Source organism: Triticum urartu, chromosome 1A, assembly GCF_056163025.1.
Source record: "Triticum urartu cultivar PI428250 chromosome 1A, HENAU_Tu73, whole genome shotgun sequence".
In the NCBI taxonomy this organism is placed as follows: Eukaryota; Viridiplantae; Streptophyta; class Magnoliopsida; order Poales; family Poaceae; genus Triticum; species Triticum urartu.
Window position 1 is genome coordinate 557951359 of NC_141873.1, and position 17128 is coordinate 557968486.

General features: G+C 41.6%; 1 protein-coding gene and 2 pseudogenes across 2 annotated transcripts; all 3 read right to left on the reverse strand.

The window, feature by feature from the left end:
- Positions 1–2776: 2776 nt before the first annotated feature.
- On the reverse strand, positions 2777–16850 carry LOC147992680 (type-5 thionin-like; annotated as a pseudogene).
- LOC147992681 (uncharacterized) lies at positions 5298–13341 on the reverse strand (annotated as a pseudogene). Its single transcript, XR_015609561.1, has 11 exons — positions 13182–13341; positions 12983–13081; positions 12825–12896; positions 12593–12741; positions 7897–8049; positions 7539–7812; positions 7345–7451; positions 6006–6131; positions 5872–5933; positions 5630–5786; positions 5298–5536 (listed from the first exon to the last, which is right to left on the reverse strand). The product of XR_015609561.1 is annotated as an uncharacterized LOC147992681 (transcript).
- On the reverse strand, positions 9935–12463 carry LOC147992682 (uncharacterized). Its single transcript, XM_087543098.1, has 2 exons — positions 11263–12463; positions 9935–10329 (listed from the first exon to the last, which is right to left on the reverse strand). Exons 1-2 carry the CDS (start codon positions 12461–12463, stop codon positions 9935–9937), a joined length of 1596 nt encoding a protein of 531 aa, XP_087399224.1.
- Positions 16851–17128: the final 278 nt, after the last annotated feature.

The following is a 17128-nucleotide window of genomic DNA, read 5'->3' on the forward strand; positions in this document are numbered from 1 at the left end:
ACCAAAATTTCTCAGATAATTATGAGTTGCTTAATAGTGAGACTGAAGGAGACGATATGGGCCGGCCCAGCTCGCTAGAGATCCACGGGCCTTAAGCGCTTGTTTTTTTTCGTATTTTTTCTTTCCTTTTTTTACTATTTTAAAAAATGTATATTTATATATATATATATATATAAATATTACAAAATAATTTATATAATTTTTTAATAAATTATAGGTTTGCGTTTGAAAAATGTTAAACGCGTATAGAAAAATGTTTCTAATGTATATGAAAAATATACAACGTGTATAAGAAAAGTAGACATCAAAACATTTTTTTGAAAAAAAATGTTAAACGGTTATATTTTTTATGATGTATAAAAATATTTAGATGGTCTATGGAAAATGTAGACATCAATATATATTTTAAAAAAAGTGTGTGCGGTGTTAAAAAAGTGTTTGTGCAACTTAAAAAAATTGTGATAGCATTTGGAAAAAATGTCTCAACACGTAATTGAATTTTTTTAACAAATATTCAGACAACAATGTTCAAAAACATGTGTTTAAAAAAATTTAATCATGTTTCTGAGAAATGCTAAACATATATAACATAAATGTTTCAGATGCATACCAAAAATGTACAATGTGTCTGGCACAAAGTACACATCAAACATGTATTTGAAAGAAAATTAATCATTGTATTTACAAATGTTAATCATGTATTTAAAATTTGTTAAACATGTATAATATTTTTTCCTAGATGTATAAAAAAATGTAGACATAAAAACTTACATTTAAAATAATATTAATCATGTAGTTTTATAATACTGAAAATGTACACAAATAACGTTTCATATGTATAAGAAAAATGTACGAGGTGTATCGAAAAAAGTAGATATCAGAATTTATATTATAAAAATGTTAATCATGTATTTAAAAATGTTAAAGATGCATAAAATATGTTTTTGATCTATATAACAAAAAAATTGTATGTGAAAAAAGTAGAAATGTGTTGAAGAAAGAAAAAAGAAACAAAAACTGAAAAAAAAACATTGAACACAATGAAAACCAAAGAAAAATAAAAATAAAAACTGAGAAATAAACAAAGAAAAACGAGAAAGAAACAAATAAAAAGGAAGAAAACCAAAAAAATGAAGCGAACAAGAGAAGCACAGCGACAACTAGCAAATGAGTGGGCAGGTAAAAGCTTCAAGCGAGGGGAGTATACATCTTGCTATAAGCGAGATATAACTCCCGCAAGAGGCAGCAGGCGGACAAATGATGCGCGTGAATTCGCAGCACCCCAATTTCAGCATGTTATTTTTTTAAAAAGTTCTCAGTCATAAAAACACTATTTTTGTGCTAATGATTATTACAAATCTCAAATCTCCATGAAATGCTAAAATTGACCGGCAATGCTCACTTGTCAGGCCTAGTGACAAGAACATTGTTTACTTTGATATAGCTTTGAATTTTCAATCAAGATCCAATTAAAATCAGAAATAAAAACTTTAAACTAATTACATATTTTAAAAGTTTTTTCATGAAAAATGTTTTTTGTTGAAATTTAGGTAGCTAACTTACCAATGATGATTCTCTCAGAGTTAGACTGCTCATTTAAATGAGCTGGGACTCTTCCAGAATAGTCATTCCAATGAGCGTGATTCTTCTAGAAACCACAACAAGCAACCTTGCGGTAAATGACAATTTTATGGTAGGCACCCATCCCTGGAATTTTGGCTGGAACCATTGATGATGGTGGTGGTGATGGTTTTTGATTATTTCCGGGTCGTCGTTATAACAATGTATAATACTTCCTGGTAGTCGTTAATAGATTTGTAGCATTGATTTCTCTATTGTCAGTGGCATCATTTGTTTTCTACTCTTCTATTGCAACTATGTATATTATGTGTGAATGCATACAAACTTAACAGAGTTGCATGTTCATATTTGTACGTTGTCCATAAATCAGAAGTAACTGTTCAAGACACATGTACTCGCAAATTTTGTTTTATTTTTGCTCAAGACACATGAAGAATATGTATGATGTTGTGACACATTTGATTGTTGGAAAAAGATAATGCTGTAACGAAAAATTAGTGATGTAACTCGTTTTGACATCTTTCGACAAAACTTCTTTTGACTTAATGAAAACTTCTGCACATGTCATGTTTAATAATAACTCATAGAACATCTTTTTTCCCAACAATTCTAATTTTTACAAGCTTTTAGATAAATATACATATCACAAGTGCTCTACCGTTTAAGCGCTAGCGTTGACGACTAGTTATCGGCTAATGGTAGATGGAGACATGGTGGAAATACGGCGGATGCTAGCTAGACACATGCATCTGACTAGGGCAGTTACTTCTATATGCGTTCAAATATGAACATGTATATTTTGCAAAAAAGAAAATGAGCATGTCCTTGTATATTTCGCAAAAAAGAATGAACATGTCCTTGAATATTGCAGAAAATGGCCGGTTTCATCTGAAATAATAGGCCAGACTTGTTTGACCGGTACCATAAATATCAACTGGATATTTTTTTTCTCTTCAAAAAGGAGGTCAAAACCCCCGGCATATCAACAGAATACTGCAGCGAAGTGTTCACTGAAAATGCGGAAAAAAAGATCCATTTCATGGTTTACATCACATACATCAAACAACTTGAGGTCAAGCCTAAAAAAAAATAAATTGAAGACCAAATAATATTACACGAGGCATATGCTCATAGAGTTTATATCCATAGGCAAATGACACATGTAATATCTTTTATTGTGGCAACGAAAGAAAATACACACAAGCACATGAACAAACTGGCACACTGGTTTACTCTCAATGGGATCCAGTTTTATTGAACACGAAGGCGAGACGTAACTTTGGCCTGTGAAATTTCAGACCATGCTTATCCATTATTAGTCATCAAGATCAAGGGATGCCAGGAGAGCATTCCCCTTACACAAACTATCACAAGCATCACCGCAGAGTTTCACATAGAGTTTCATCTCTTCACTGTTGATAGCTGGTGCCAAAGAAACATAGTATGCCTCAATTACTAACTTTTCAATTAGTTTGCACATACAAATGAAATATAAATATATTCAGATGGATTTTATTTACCTATGTTGACCATGACCATGTTGTCACACATGGAAGACCTACATTCTAAGCTGCAATACTCAATGGTGTTTAGTTCATCTGCCAAAACGAAATAGATCTGTATTAGCTATTTTCACAACTACTTTTTGGGATCATGGAAACATTATTCATGTCAAATATGATCATACAAATCATCTAAACAAATTAATAATAGTTTATATTATGTTAGTAGGTAAACTTGGGAAAAATACTCTTTTAGGATCATGTCTACTTTTTTATACTTTCTGCGTCCCAATGGGACAGAGAGAGTAGTATATACTTCGTATCATATTAATTGTCGCTCAATCAGATGTATCTAAACGTATTTTAGTGCTAGATGGATCAAATTGAGCGGTAATTAGTACTACTAGATGACCCGTTGCGCCGATGGCGCAAGGGGCGAGAGTAAGGCATGTATTGTGAGAGTGAACATAGATCAGTAGATGGATGTGGTGCCCATGAGTAAATACGGTCATGCACTTCAATACATGGAGAGTAAAGAGGTGGTTTAACTATGTAGTCTTCTGAAAATAGCAGGAGAAGGAAATATAATCTCAATGCACCGAGTTTTGAAATTAAGTACTGACTCTGGATTTTTAATTCCTGCCGGATGCTTGTTGAGATTCAAAGAAGGGCAAAAGGAACCTTGCATGGTTCATCAGATGGCAGAACATGATACTTGGCCTGTGAACCAAAATTCATGCATTCCCTTTGCATGAAGCAACCAAGCAAAATCAGGAGCAAAATAAAGAATGGATAATGTTAGTATCCCATTTAGAAGAACAAATCAATCTCCAGTGTTCCAAACATTAAAGGAAGGGCAAAAGAATCTCTAATGATCAGGAATGTACATTACGTTTACTCTGCGAGATGAATAAATTAGTAAGAAAGGAACGCCTTTATGTTAGCAAGCATACCAGTAAACATAAAACATAAGAAGGTGTGCACATTATAACAACAAGAAGACTTAGATTAAGTAGCATGGCCCAGCGGCATTTACAATGAGTAGAAAGTTTTATAAGGAGATAAGGTAGAAAAGGCCCGCAAAGATATTTACAACGCATGGAACCTAATCTATTCGAGGACCTAAATAGAGGAATTGTCATGACAGTGGCTCGACATAGTTCTTCAGGTGTCAAAGCCTTGCCTTACAAAGGTGCACAAAATAAACCCAGTGCGTGCCCAAAAGTGCGCTGAATCGACGATCTTCAGTCCCGATGGACAGACAGTTGATGAGATGCAGCAGAGGTTAGAAGCTGTGTTCAGAAACACACCCTTCCAGCGCCGGACTTTGCTTGATAAGCAAGCAGAACACAGAAGATACCCTGAGGAAGAAAAGGAACAGAAGTAATTATTATACCATCACACACTCCCTCCGTAAAGAAATATATGAGTGCGTGCAGAAAATATGGAACCCAAGAAGTGCCGGCCGTACCGTATGTACATATGTAGCTTAATCCATGGAGGAACTACTGCCTCGCTTTCTTTGAACTACTACAATTTGAAGGCAAAAGGATGTTTTATTGAGCTTATTATTAATTTGGACATAGCAGTCATCGGGGAAAGAGCTTGATTAAATAGCACTGCACATCAGCGAAGGAAAAACCATTTTTGAGATGTATAGATTTTCTTCTCAAAGGACAAAAGACCCATCAGGTTCTTAAAACCACAGGCTACAAAGCAAGTTATTTTGCTTGCAACAGCAAGTATTCCCTGTACATGTAAGAGGAATGAAAGAAGAATGCATATTACACTTTGAAGGTAAAAGGATGTTTTATTCAGGCTCTTATTAATTTAAACATAGCAGTCATGGGAAACAAAGCTTGATTAATTAGCATCGCACACATCAGGTTAGAAGAAACCGTTTTTGAGATGTATAGAGAAGGATGTTTTTGTTTTCAAAGGACAAAAGACCCATTAGATTCTTATACCACAGGCTGATTTTACTGGTTAGACATCTAATCTACAGTGCGTTGGTGAGCAACAAAACAATAAACGAGCCTGACAAGGAATCTAGCCTACCGGATACTGAAACCTGACGCTAATTTTCTTGGATAGCTAATGATCCTGCATATAATAGTGATCTATAGAACATCTAACCAACCTGACAGTGAACCTGTATTCAGTAGCTTTTTAAAAGGTATGAGCAAAGCAAATAGACAAAAGAACTACTGGAACTTAGAACTGCATCAGGAAGAATTGAGCCAATTAATAATGTAACATCACAATTCTATTTGTTTTTTAACAGGTAGAATTTCCTTGCTGGCACGAATATGAAACCTAACTCATTTCTTTCGTCATATGAGCTGAAGTAATTGAATGGAACATGCCATGAGTCTTTACCTCTTGGTTTTAGAGGGGTCAGGAAGGAGGCTGTTTGAATTTTCAGTAGCTGCAGCTTCATTCTCCTGGCTAACCTGTTTAATTTGATGCCATCAAATATTATTATATGTGAAGCATGATTTGTACAGAACAGAAATGATATTCGCATATCAAACATAGGCATGTACATTTGGCATGGATGCAGGCTGAACAACATTTCCAGGAGGAACAACGTCTCCCGTCTGGGTAGCCAACTCGGGAGCAGAGCCAGATAGCTCTTCGTCCCTAGACTTATAGAGCTCAAGAACAAGTTTGCGGCGAGCGCTTTTTGGGCATGGTGATTTGCTGTTTAAAACAGAAGTGTATCAGTCACAGGCAAAGAAAAAGAACCTTCAAAATGTATATGACAGAATAAAGGAAGGGCTGATACTTGGGTGTTTTAGGCATAGAAGCCTGTCCTTTTCCTCTGAATGCAGATATGGGAGTGTTCATCTGACGAACAAGCAGCACAGGAATTAAACGACTGAAAAATGATTTGAAAGAGGAAGCCAGCAGCAGTTATACCTCATCGGGAGGTAGGTCAACAAGTGTAGATGATCCTATAGCGGAAGACGTCGGAATGGGCACCGCTATGCCTGAGCTCCCAGCAGAAGATGACGCACCGCCAAATCCAAAGGATGCCAGTTCAGGCTTAAAGGTTTCATCAATCCTGCCAACTTGGAAGGACAGCTGGGTGCTTGCAGGCTGAAAGCTTTTGGTGGAGATAGAAACGACAAGTCTATACTTCTTGGTAACAAGGCGTGAAATTTCAACAGGCAAGCCTACATCAGCACCTCCTATATAAGGTAGATCAAGCGCACTTGTGAAACCAGGATACTTGCGGTAAATCAAAGTCATGAGTGGCTTCCCAACAGCACTCTTTGCAGCTCTATCAAAGAACATAAATTCTGCCTCAGCTGCGTTGTCACTTCCGAAAGTGCACAGACAGTATCTAGACATTGCAAGGGAAATGGATTTAAAAGCAATTCAGTAGACAGACCAGAATAGAAACTACCATGGAAAAAGCGCTCACGAGGGATCTGCTGCAACAGAAGAGCAGCCGTGGTCTGAGCAACGGTACTGCCTTCCAGCCGTATAGGTTGTTTTATGGCATTCCCCGGCATGAGAGAAACCACCAACGGTTGTCAGAGCCCATGCGTGTAATAATAACCTTGACCATAAATTGCTTTTTCTGCATTTAACGACAAACATAAGTACAGTGAGAAGGATGCTAAAAAGAGAATAATAAGAATACAGAAGAAGTAAATAGAGAGGGTACCAGATTATTAAACGGGTCAAGAGCAAGCAGTTGTTGAACACTCAGTTCGACAGGAGGCTCACGAACAGGTGCTGGAACAATTGCCTGTTCTCCTGGTATGTTAGCAGTGATAGCAGCAAGACTTTCTGGAAGGCTGGATCAAAGATAGTTCATTGTAACAGAAATGAAACATCTGTATAAACCTCGATTAATGGAAAGCACACAGAAAGAGAAAATACCTAGCACGAAAGGCATTCATCTCTGGCAAGTCCTCATTAATGTACCAGCGGCATGCAGAGCTACCACTTAGTCCTTTAATTCCTATCGAGAGACACAAGGAAGTAAAAATGTGTATCAAGATGGCAGAGCAATCAATGGGCTAAGCGAGGTGTGGATCAAACAATGACCTCGGTAGGTTTTTGGCAGTGTCCCCACAAAGATAGCAATGACAGCTCCTGATTGGCTTGCAATACGGACCTCTTCTGCCTCAAACTCACGAGCTCGAGCACCCCAAAGAACAAGCTTGATCTCATTCCCTCTATAATCAAGCAAGAGCAAGTCAATAGGGAAGAAGCCAAGAGAAATGAAGAAAAATAGACAAGCAACTCACGCTTGATCTTCGAGAACTATAGTCCTGGTTTCTGAAGGTTCAGGCTGGTATTGAGAGTGGACAATAACTATGTCTGTCACCGCAGTAATTCGACCAATGACATCTGCAAATAACATAACAAACCTAAGATGATATGATGAAAGAACAAGACCAAACAGGGCATAGATGAGGGCAGTATAGAGTGGCTAACCGAGAAAGCGACGAGTGTTTGGGCCTGGCATTGGGATATCCGTGAAGGACAGGAGGTCGTAAGTGCAGTACGGGAAGTTTTCTTCATCACCCGGCTGGGGAATAGCAGTACTAAAGCGAGTGAATTGCATCATGTATGGGCTATCAACAGCCCTGTAAGTCTGCTTTGCTTGTTTACACATGAATCCCTTCATCAGATAAACATTGCCTTCCACCAAGACATCTTTCAGCCGCTCCGATGGCTCAGGAGGAATCTGGCCATACATGTGGGTGCCCTGCACATTTGCATTACAACTCAGAGTCAGAGATCAACATCAACAGTATGAGCACAACCACCAGAACCACAACACAAAACAAACCTCTTGGTCAAGCACCACTAAGTCAGTGTGCACAATGTTACCCTCATCAGTCCCACCTCGGAAGTGCCAGATGCGAGACACGAGAACCTTAGCATTCCAGAAGAGCACTTTCTCATGGATCTGCGAGAGAAGGCTGATCCTTTCGTTCGACATCTGTAGCTTAAAAACAGAGTTAGAAAAGATGAATAGAAGGAGGGAAAGAAAGACTAAATATGAAGATAATATTCACACAAACTCACTTGGTCATGTGCAAACTAAAAAGCAAGCAGAAAGAAGGAAACCAGCAGGTAAAGTAAGCATCACACGCGATTGCAAAAGTTTTTTTGGCACAGAAAATTGTAGAAGCCAGTAGATAGGTCAAAAGAAGTGATAAACATATAAAAATAGCAGCTTTATTGCACCAAGGCCATAGAAGCCACCAAAACCTAGATAGGCAAATTCTTATGCTATATATACTATAGGCTGTTACTAACACCACCTAGCGAATGGAACGAAATATCTCAGGGAACACGATGTTCCTTGTCTGCGAAGCAGACTCACCATCCTCTCCTTTGATCAAGATTTTTAATGATTTCTTTGAAGTAACACGCGACACTGCCACATAGAGTTGCCCGTGTGTGAACACAGGTGTATCCAAGTACAAGCCAACATTTGAAAGAGTCTGCCCTTGACTTTTGTTAATGGTCATTGCATAGGACACTCTAACAGGGAATTGGTGACGATGCAAAGTGAAAGGCCATTTAGGAGCTTTTGAGGTTAGGCCTATCCTTGGAATGAAAACAACATCACCTATGTTTGAACCAGTAACAACAGTTGCCTCAATAATCTTATCAGCAAGTTTTGTGATTATAAGCCTTGTGCCATTACATAAGCCTGTTGATTGGTTCAGATTTCTCAAAAGCATGATAGGAACGCCTACCTTCAGTACTAACCTATGGTATGGGAAGTTATTCACCTTGATCCCATTCAAGTACTCGACAGGATAGAAAGCATCTTGATTGCGAACTGCGTCAGCTGAATTCCCTATAGTATCATAGCTTAGGTACTCCCTCTCACTGGTAGGCAGCAAAGATAGAACACGTTCATTTATTTTTTCAGCCATTTCGTTCGTTGGTGTTAGAACTGCCCTTTCTTTTAGATAATCAACATCAGAATACCTAGTAGAAATATCTTTGTATACAGCCTGAACAATGGCATCAATTTTGTCACCATCAGTGTGTATTAAAAGCTCATCAGGGATAGTTATCCATGATGCATCCGACTCTCCCTCATGGGCAACAGCAGGGGCCGTGCCATCGCCCAAGCTGAGAACCCACTCAGCAAAGGCAGCCACCTCAGATTGGAGAATTGGATCATTTGTGTGTGCAGTCAAAAGCATATTAATGTTCAAGTGCAAAACATCTGCAATATTCCAGAGAGGAGAATTAGTGATTGCAGCAGCAAGAATCTGCGCTCGAGACCCGCCCTCAATGACAGGTAATATTTGTCTAAGATCTCCACCCAACACAACAACCTTGCCGCCAAAAGGAATTTTAGCTAAATTAGGATCTTTAGCCGACAGTACATCACGAAATGATCGGTCTAGGGCCTCAAAGCATTTCCGATGGGACATCAGTGCCTCATCCCATATAATAAGATCAGCCGATTCAATTAGAGTGGAGAGCATGGTAGACCGTTTAATTTCACAGGTGCCATGTTCAGGCAGATCAATAGGTATTTTGAACCTAGAATGGGCTGTTCTGCCAGCAGGCAAAAGCAAGGCAGCAACCCCCGAGGATGCAACCGACAACACCACTCTCTTACTACCTCTAAGATAAGCATCCAGCGCATTCCAGAGGAATGTTTTCCCAGTACCACCATACCCAGAGACAAAGAAGAAACCAGGTTTCCCAGACTTAATGCGATCAATTATAGCAGAGTAAGCATGCAACTGGTCTTTATTCAATCTATTATACATTACCTCTGCCTTTTTTAGAAGATCAACAACATCAACATCCAGTGCATCAGCAAGCATATCAGTTTGCACAGAAGTATCATGTCATGTAGATTTCAAGGGCAATTTGTGATCTAGGATGCATGCACTATTCTTAGCAAATATAGCAGTCAATTCATCAAGCAGCATGTCTCTTAATGAAACAGGAGGAACAACATATGTAAAATTATTTCTAGACTGCTGAATTTTATACCGAATGTCATCAGACAAGTAATTCTCATATTTTTCAAAGAAGAGAGCTTCATCATTAACAGCACAGTGAAGAATCATAGTAACAAATAACTGGCGTAATTGGTTCCCCATACCCCATTTGACAGCTTCGTCAAAAGCACTATACCACTCCATGTCATCGCCAAGTAACCCTCTCGCCCCACATGCTTCTCTGAACGTCGAGTATACAATGCCATTGTAAGTCCTGACATCCTCGTAGCATCTCGCGCCTTTCACAATCATAAGCAACATTCTAAAATAAAAAAGTTCTCCGCACGCCGGATGCACAGAGTATATCCTACCAATTCTATCGCTTCTTGTCCTAGGTTTCCATCTTTTGTCCTCAGCTATCCATGACCACCTAGTAGGGAAATCACAGTAAGTTAAGGATCTAGCTGCAGGATAAAAGGTTGTTCGCTACAAACCATTCCGTTAGCATTGTTTTTTGCAGCCAGGCATCATTAATCACTGAATTCAGAGCAGTATGTGCACGAAAGCACACAATATGCATGTTTAGGAGATGGACAGGTAATCTCTCAACAGATGGTGTTTTACCATGTATATCATAGCCATAAACCCTCCAAAAAGAATCATAATCAACTATGTAACGGCACTCTCTATACTCTTTAATCTCATCAACATCCTGGTCGCCGTCACGTCTAATATTCTCAAACAGAGTTTTTGATTTGTCTGGCCCTTTAGTAACATATTTATATAGGTACTTGATAACATATGTTTTATTACACCATTCAACATTAATATGTGCCTGCCACTTTTTTAATATAAGCATGTTATATGGAACCACATGTCTATTATCAAGCCTGACATTGTTCTTCATCACGAAACGACCATTGTTAGGACGCCTATATAAGGGAAACCCACTCTCATCGATAGAAGTTTCATCCTGAAATGATTTTGGGAAATTTTTTGAGCAAAACCCTTTTTTCATGCAAGGGCATTTTGGGCCATCAATGCCACAAGGGCCATGCATCATGAACTCAGCGACAAGGGCATATCCCAAAGGATCCTGTACAGGATCAGGGATCTCAGCTGAGATATAAGAATTTATAAGAGCCGATGTTACAACCCTATCGTCCTCCTTCTTTTGCCAAACAAGGATGTGCGCGTGCGGCAACCCCCTCTTCTGAAACTCAATAGTGTACAGGACTGAAAACAGGAGGAAAAAGCGACAATAAATATAAGGAAGCCATAGAAGAAGGAAAAGGAAATGGAAAGAGGCCTGCAAGGGGCAGTACCAGCAACAACAGGACCAAAGGCATTTCCTTTCTTAATCCGATGAAGATACTGAGCAAGTTTCATGTGGTACACCCTAACAGCAATGTCAGCCCTATCTGTCGCTGTTTGGCCAGGCTCAACAGAATCAAGGATTTCTTCCCACTTTGGGTTACACGTGAAAGTTGTGAAGACATCCGGCGACCCATGAACCCGCGAGACAGCAATAGCATCTTGGAAATTTTCATACATGTATCGGCGACCACCAGTGTAAGCCGAAGGCATAATATTCTTCTTCCCAACCTCTGAGCCACCAACCATACCCTGGCCTACCGCGTCGACAACGCCCTGAAGATTTTCAGCCCGCATCTCGTCGTTACATTTAAGAATAAAAATGAGCCGACATTCATCAATGCAAGCCCGGAAATCAACAGCAGCCTGTGACGACAACAGGCCACAGCATAGGTATGGATTATGCTGGTCTGGTTTATAATGTGAACAGAAGCAATAGAAGTCTTGCATCGTCATTTTAACTCTCTTACTCGTGTCATTAACATCAGTACCAATATAGCGAACACCGAGCTGAAAGCCACGTTCACCATATGGGAACAGCAGAGGGTATTGCAAAGACATGTAGGTAGTATCTAAAGAGGAAATACGATGAAGCCGATCTGCTTTACTGCGTATAATCAGGTCTCTACACGGCGCTTCCAACGTGAACTCACCATACACTAAAGCCGCCAATTCATCTGTTGCAGGCAAATTAAATTGAGCGCCATCATTTTCACCAGGAGCTATAAGCCTTATTGAAATTACCTCATGTTTATTATTTTTTAGTATGTCGCTAGCCATACGGAATTTCTTCACCAAAGAATTGTTTGCATCAAGCATCTGCATAAGACCCTTAACAATCTCCTTGTCTAACCCAGTGCTGGTTTCATTGTGGTGGTTTAGGGCCTGAATTCTGTTGTTAACCTCATTTTCTCTATCATGTATGTATAACTCTGCATATTTGGGGGAATCACCCTCATTTGGAAGTAGTGAGCCTATACGATGACAAACCTGACCATTAATTTTAAAAAAAATTGGACCTCCACCATCATTCACAGACCGGTCAATTTTTGCCCCCATGGATGTAAAAGCAAATAGGCAATTGTACTGGCATATTTGCTTAATAAACCTTAGGCTGCGGGGTGGGCCTTTATAATCAAGCAGGGATGCTAAGAACGGAGGCGGTTTTTTAAAGGGCTCGACAAAGACCTTCCCAGCCTTACAACAGTTGTTGTAAACCACTTTTCTTTTTGTAATAGCAGACTGCGATTTCACCCTCTCACGCCACCAAAAGCTAGCCTTACAGCGGCTGCATCGGTAATCTGGACCTCCATAGTATGATCTTTTTGGATAAAAAGCTGTAGGAGAGTCGTATGCAATAAGGACGGATGACACCTGGAAGGCAGAAAGGAACATGGCTGACAAGAGCACATAGGCATACCTTTAAGTATGACCACTTCGTCAGAAGAAAAACCAACCCAATCAGGATGCAGAGGCGATGCAATAGTAAGCTCTGCTAGAGGCATAAGAAGAAATGCTAACAGGACACACACAAAAAGTGAAGGAACCTATGAACAACGAAGGGAAACACGAACTGACCACCCTTCCTGTGAGCACGCCGCCTTAGCAACAAGAACTTGCATCTCTTACGATTCCGCGCAGTCTCAGCAGAAGAAAGGAACGGAAAGAAGCCATCTCCTATGGATATAGAAAAGGAAGAACATGCTAAGGGAGCAAGACCTACCCATGAACACATATCCAATAGAATTCATAGTAGGAGAAGAGGAACAGAACATACGCTTCCTCTTCCGAACAAGGGGAATAGCAGGTCCGACAGGGACAGTAGGCAAAGCATGGATAGCACGAGCAGCCCGGCGTGGGGCAACCGCACGACCCAAAATGGAAGCACGCCCCAAAGGACCAGGAGATCGCGCAGGAACAGGTCGGCGCGGAGGCATACCGCAAGCAAAGGAACTACGGCCACGGGAGAAAGGACAGCATAATGCTGCAATACAAGACAAAACAAACAGGCACAGCACATTGAAATTGCTCTCATGGGAACTAAATAATAGAAGCACATCAAAACAAGCCACGGAAATGGAATAATAGAAGCACAACTAAATAACTAAATTGCTCTCATAAAAAATAATGCACGGGCAAGATAATAAGGGGTGACAGCAAAACAAATTTACGAACTGAACCCAGGAACAGGGAATACAATATCATCATCAAATAAATAGAACAATCGAACAAGAACAACACCCTGGATTGACTAAATACAACACACAGACGCTAGAAGCCTTGAGTACAGCAAGGATAGATTAGGAGGCGGCTGTGCATAGGCACAAGAGACACTAATAGACGGGGCTGCGGTGGACGAGCGTGTACAAGCAAGAACCCTCTCCAAATAAGCTGCATAGCGACAGCCGATGCAGCAATAGCAATCGCCGCGTTTCCACAATTCCTATAGACAACAACGCATTCATAGTTGTAATCTCTAACCACAAAGTCATACAATCCCTGCAAAAACCTAAGTGCCTCACGAGCAACCTGCTCGTACGCTCCCGCACAACCCAGACACGCAGGGCGGCAGGAAAAAAAACTTCATGCCATCACCAGAACACCATCCCCAGGAAGCTGAATCTCTACCCCAGCAAGGACATTGCCTTTCCCATCGACCTCACACAGATAGTGGCTACCACAGCCTATAGAATAGGCACGACAAAATGTACTACAACAGGCATCCTGAGCATGTGAAGAAACGATAGAATCACAAGCAGTTCGAGAGCGATGAGTAAAAGCAGCCATAAGGAACAATCATCAACAAGTAATAGTAAAGGAAGACATGAAACGACACAATGCACGTAGCACACATGGTTAGAACCAAGCAGGAGACTAACTTTTAAAAGAGCACAACAAAGGAAAGGGCAGGGAAGAAGATGGAACCTTGGCAAGATGAAAGACAAGGCGCGGGGCGTGAGGTGAACCAAACTGCAGCAGGCCTTCCACGAACCAGGAGCGAGGAGATCAGTTGATCGGGCAGGCAGACGTCGGAAAGGAGGACCTACAGCACATAGAAAATCAAACAAACGTAAGTAAACATGCATTAACCCATGGACTCCCTCGGACAGAGTAAGATTTCGCAATATATTCAAACATAGCAGGCCCTAGACCAAACAAACAGGAAAAAGGAAGGCAAAGAAGGATGACAACCACAGCACACTGAGCACACTGTGCAATGCCACTGTGAAAAAGGAAAAATAGAATACTTTATTATGACTAAGTGTAGCAAACTTGATGACTATGAAAGGATATAATTATTGGGCTGACCAAATTCGACTGGTATTAACTAAAAGTCTTTTTCTCCTGAAAGAAAGTGAGCTTTCACTCACGTGAATCTTTACATGCTTCAGGTTTGCTAATTTAATCGGTACATGCTTCAGGTTTGCTAATTTAATCAGAGCAAATTGATGAGCCTATGGTGTAACTGTATGTATGTACTGAACAAAAAGAAAATAAAATTAACGAGCTACTTGCACGTCTAAAACTGACAGGAATACAAACAAAGCTTTTTTGGATTGAACCTAATATACTCATCAGAGCAAATTGATGAGCAAATTGATGAGCTTAGTATGTATGTGCTGACAGGAACACAAAAGCTTTTTTGGATTGAATCTAATATATTCAAACATAGAAGGCCCTAGGCCAAACAAACAGGAAGGAAGGGAGAGAGGATGACAACCGCAGCACGTACATGTGTAGGAAGAGCAGACAAAAATTTAATGAATAAGAACAAACTCCAGTCAAACAAACAGAGGTATTTAATTAGGTGAACAGGAGCATTAAAGGGTAACAGCTCAGGAACAAACCTAAATAGAATTCACCTGGGGCAGAACCCATGGGCATACAAACCTAGACAAAAACACAAAGGAGTCCTAAACGAACCGAGTCAATGCCTAAACGTACGGACCGCAGCAACCAAAGAAGAGAAACATATGCAAGAACACCTCCTAAAACCACCACACATCTGTAAAAGCATCACACAGCGGATCCAACACTCATTCATGTTGCAGAAAAACAAAGAAACGGTCCCAGCCCGGCAGAAACCTAGTCACGCATTTCATCGAGCAGATCATAAGCAGGGTAGCAGGCAAAACCTCACCTCACAGAGGAGGATTAAATAGACGCACAAGCGGAGAGCAAACCAGACGCAGCAGCCCTGCAAACAAGAGAAATGAGAGGGAAAAAGCAAGAACAAGTCAGCAGAGATCAATCTATGACGGGAGCAGTGGGAAACCAACCAAATAGAACAAGAACCTTACCCTAGCCAAACGCAACAGCAGCAGTGCGAGGAGCCATGACGGAAACAAGCGGAGGAGGGCGAGACGGGCAGGCGAGGACCGAGAACGGCGAGCGACGAGGAGCGACAATGGCGGGCGAGCGGATGAGGGCGAGGCGAGGAGACGCGGGCGGGGGAAGTGGGATGAGACGGGAGGCACAGAGGGAGAGACGAGCAGAAGGAGACCACGCACCCGGACCGAAACAGGCGCTGTAACTCCTAGAGAGACCTGGAGAGAAACCTAACTCGCCCAACGCTTGGAACCAAGGACAGGAAGGGGCCACCTGCAGCGTGACGAGGTCAAGCCAGCCCGCGTAGCATCACGCAGAGGACGAATAACCTCTTTTACCCAGCGGGCCGAAGCGAGCCGCCCGCGTAAACAACAGAGACCAGAACGCCGTGCACCCACGAGGCCGACAGATGGGGCCAGGCGCGGCTGAAGCCGAGGCGCCGCCGCTGGGTGCAATAGAGGGAGGTAAAGAACGGCCCGCCAGCCCGCGAAAGCCGCGCTGCCCACGAACGACGCACTGCCAGCCCGCGGTAAAATACACATGCACGCACAGCCCGTCCCGCTGCAACGCTGGCAACGCTGGCCCGCGCGTAAGCCTGGCCCATCCGTCAGCAGCGTAGGCTGGTCACGCGGCGTACACGAAAACGAGCGATCAGATGTTGACCACGGTGATTAAAAGGACGCTGGCGTCGGCCAGCGAGGCACAACGAGCGAGCCGGATGAATCTGAACCAGCGATAGCGCTAGATCAGCGGGTTGCGTAGCTTGAATTATATGTTCAATGTTCAATATGAGACGGAGGGAGTATAAAGTAAAAGTAGTAGTGAGTTGTGTGTCTTTACCGGAGCTGCGTACAAAGGCAAGTCAGCGGGGAGGTGACAGCCACAGAAGTCTGCGCACTGAAACACTGTACTAGGACCGAGAAGGCAAGAATGGTAGCAGGCCACTTTGAAGATGCTCCCGCCGCAATCCACGCCCTCTACATGTTGCACCTGCTTGAGGACCAGCCCCAGCACGAGTAAACACACGATCACACTCCCCAGACCCCTCTTGCTTCCTCCCATGGCTATGGCTGCCGGGCTCTCCTCCAGGAGGCACAAGTAATAATGGGGGCTTTGGTTCAAGGGCTTCTGAGGCTAGATTTGAATGGCTACTAGTATCGATTTTTATACTAGGAGATGATGGTCGTGGGAGTGTGTAGATGAGTACTGGTTGTTGCACGTGAAACCAAAGCAGACCAGGGCCATAGTTTCTTCTCCCACACGGGATAAAAAGTTTGGATCGACGGCGCGCGCGGACAAAGTTGTGACCTGGGCGCACCTATCCAGTAGGGATGTTACGTGCACGCCGGCGCGTTTTTTAACTACATTTTAGTATTTCCTCCATTTATAAATATA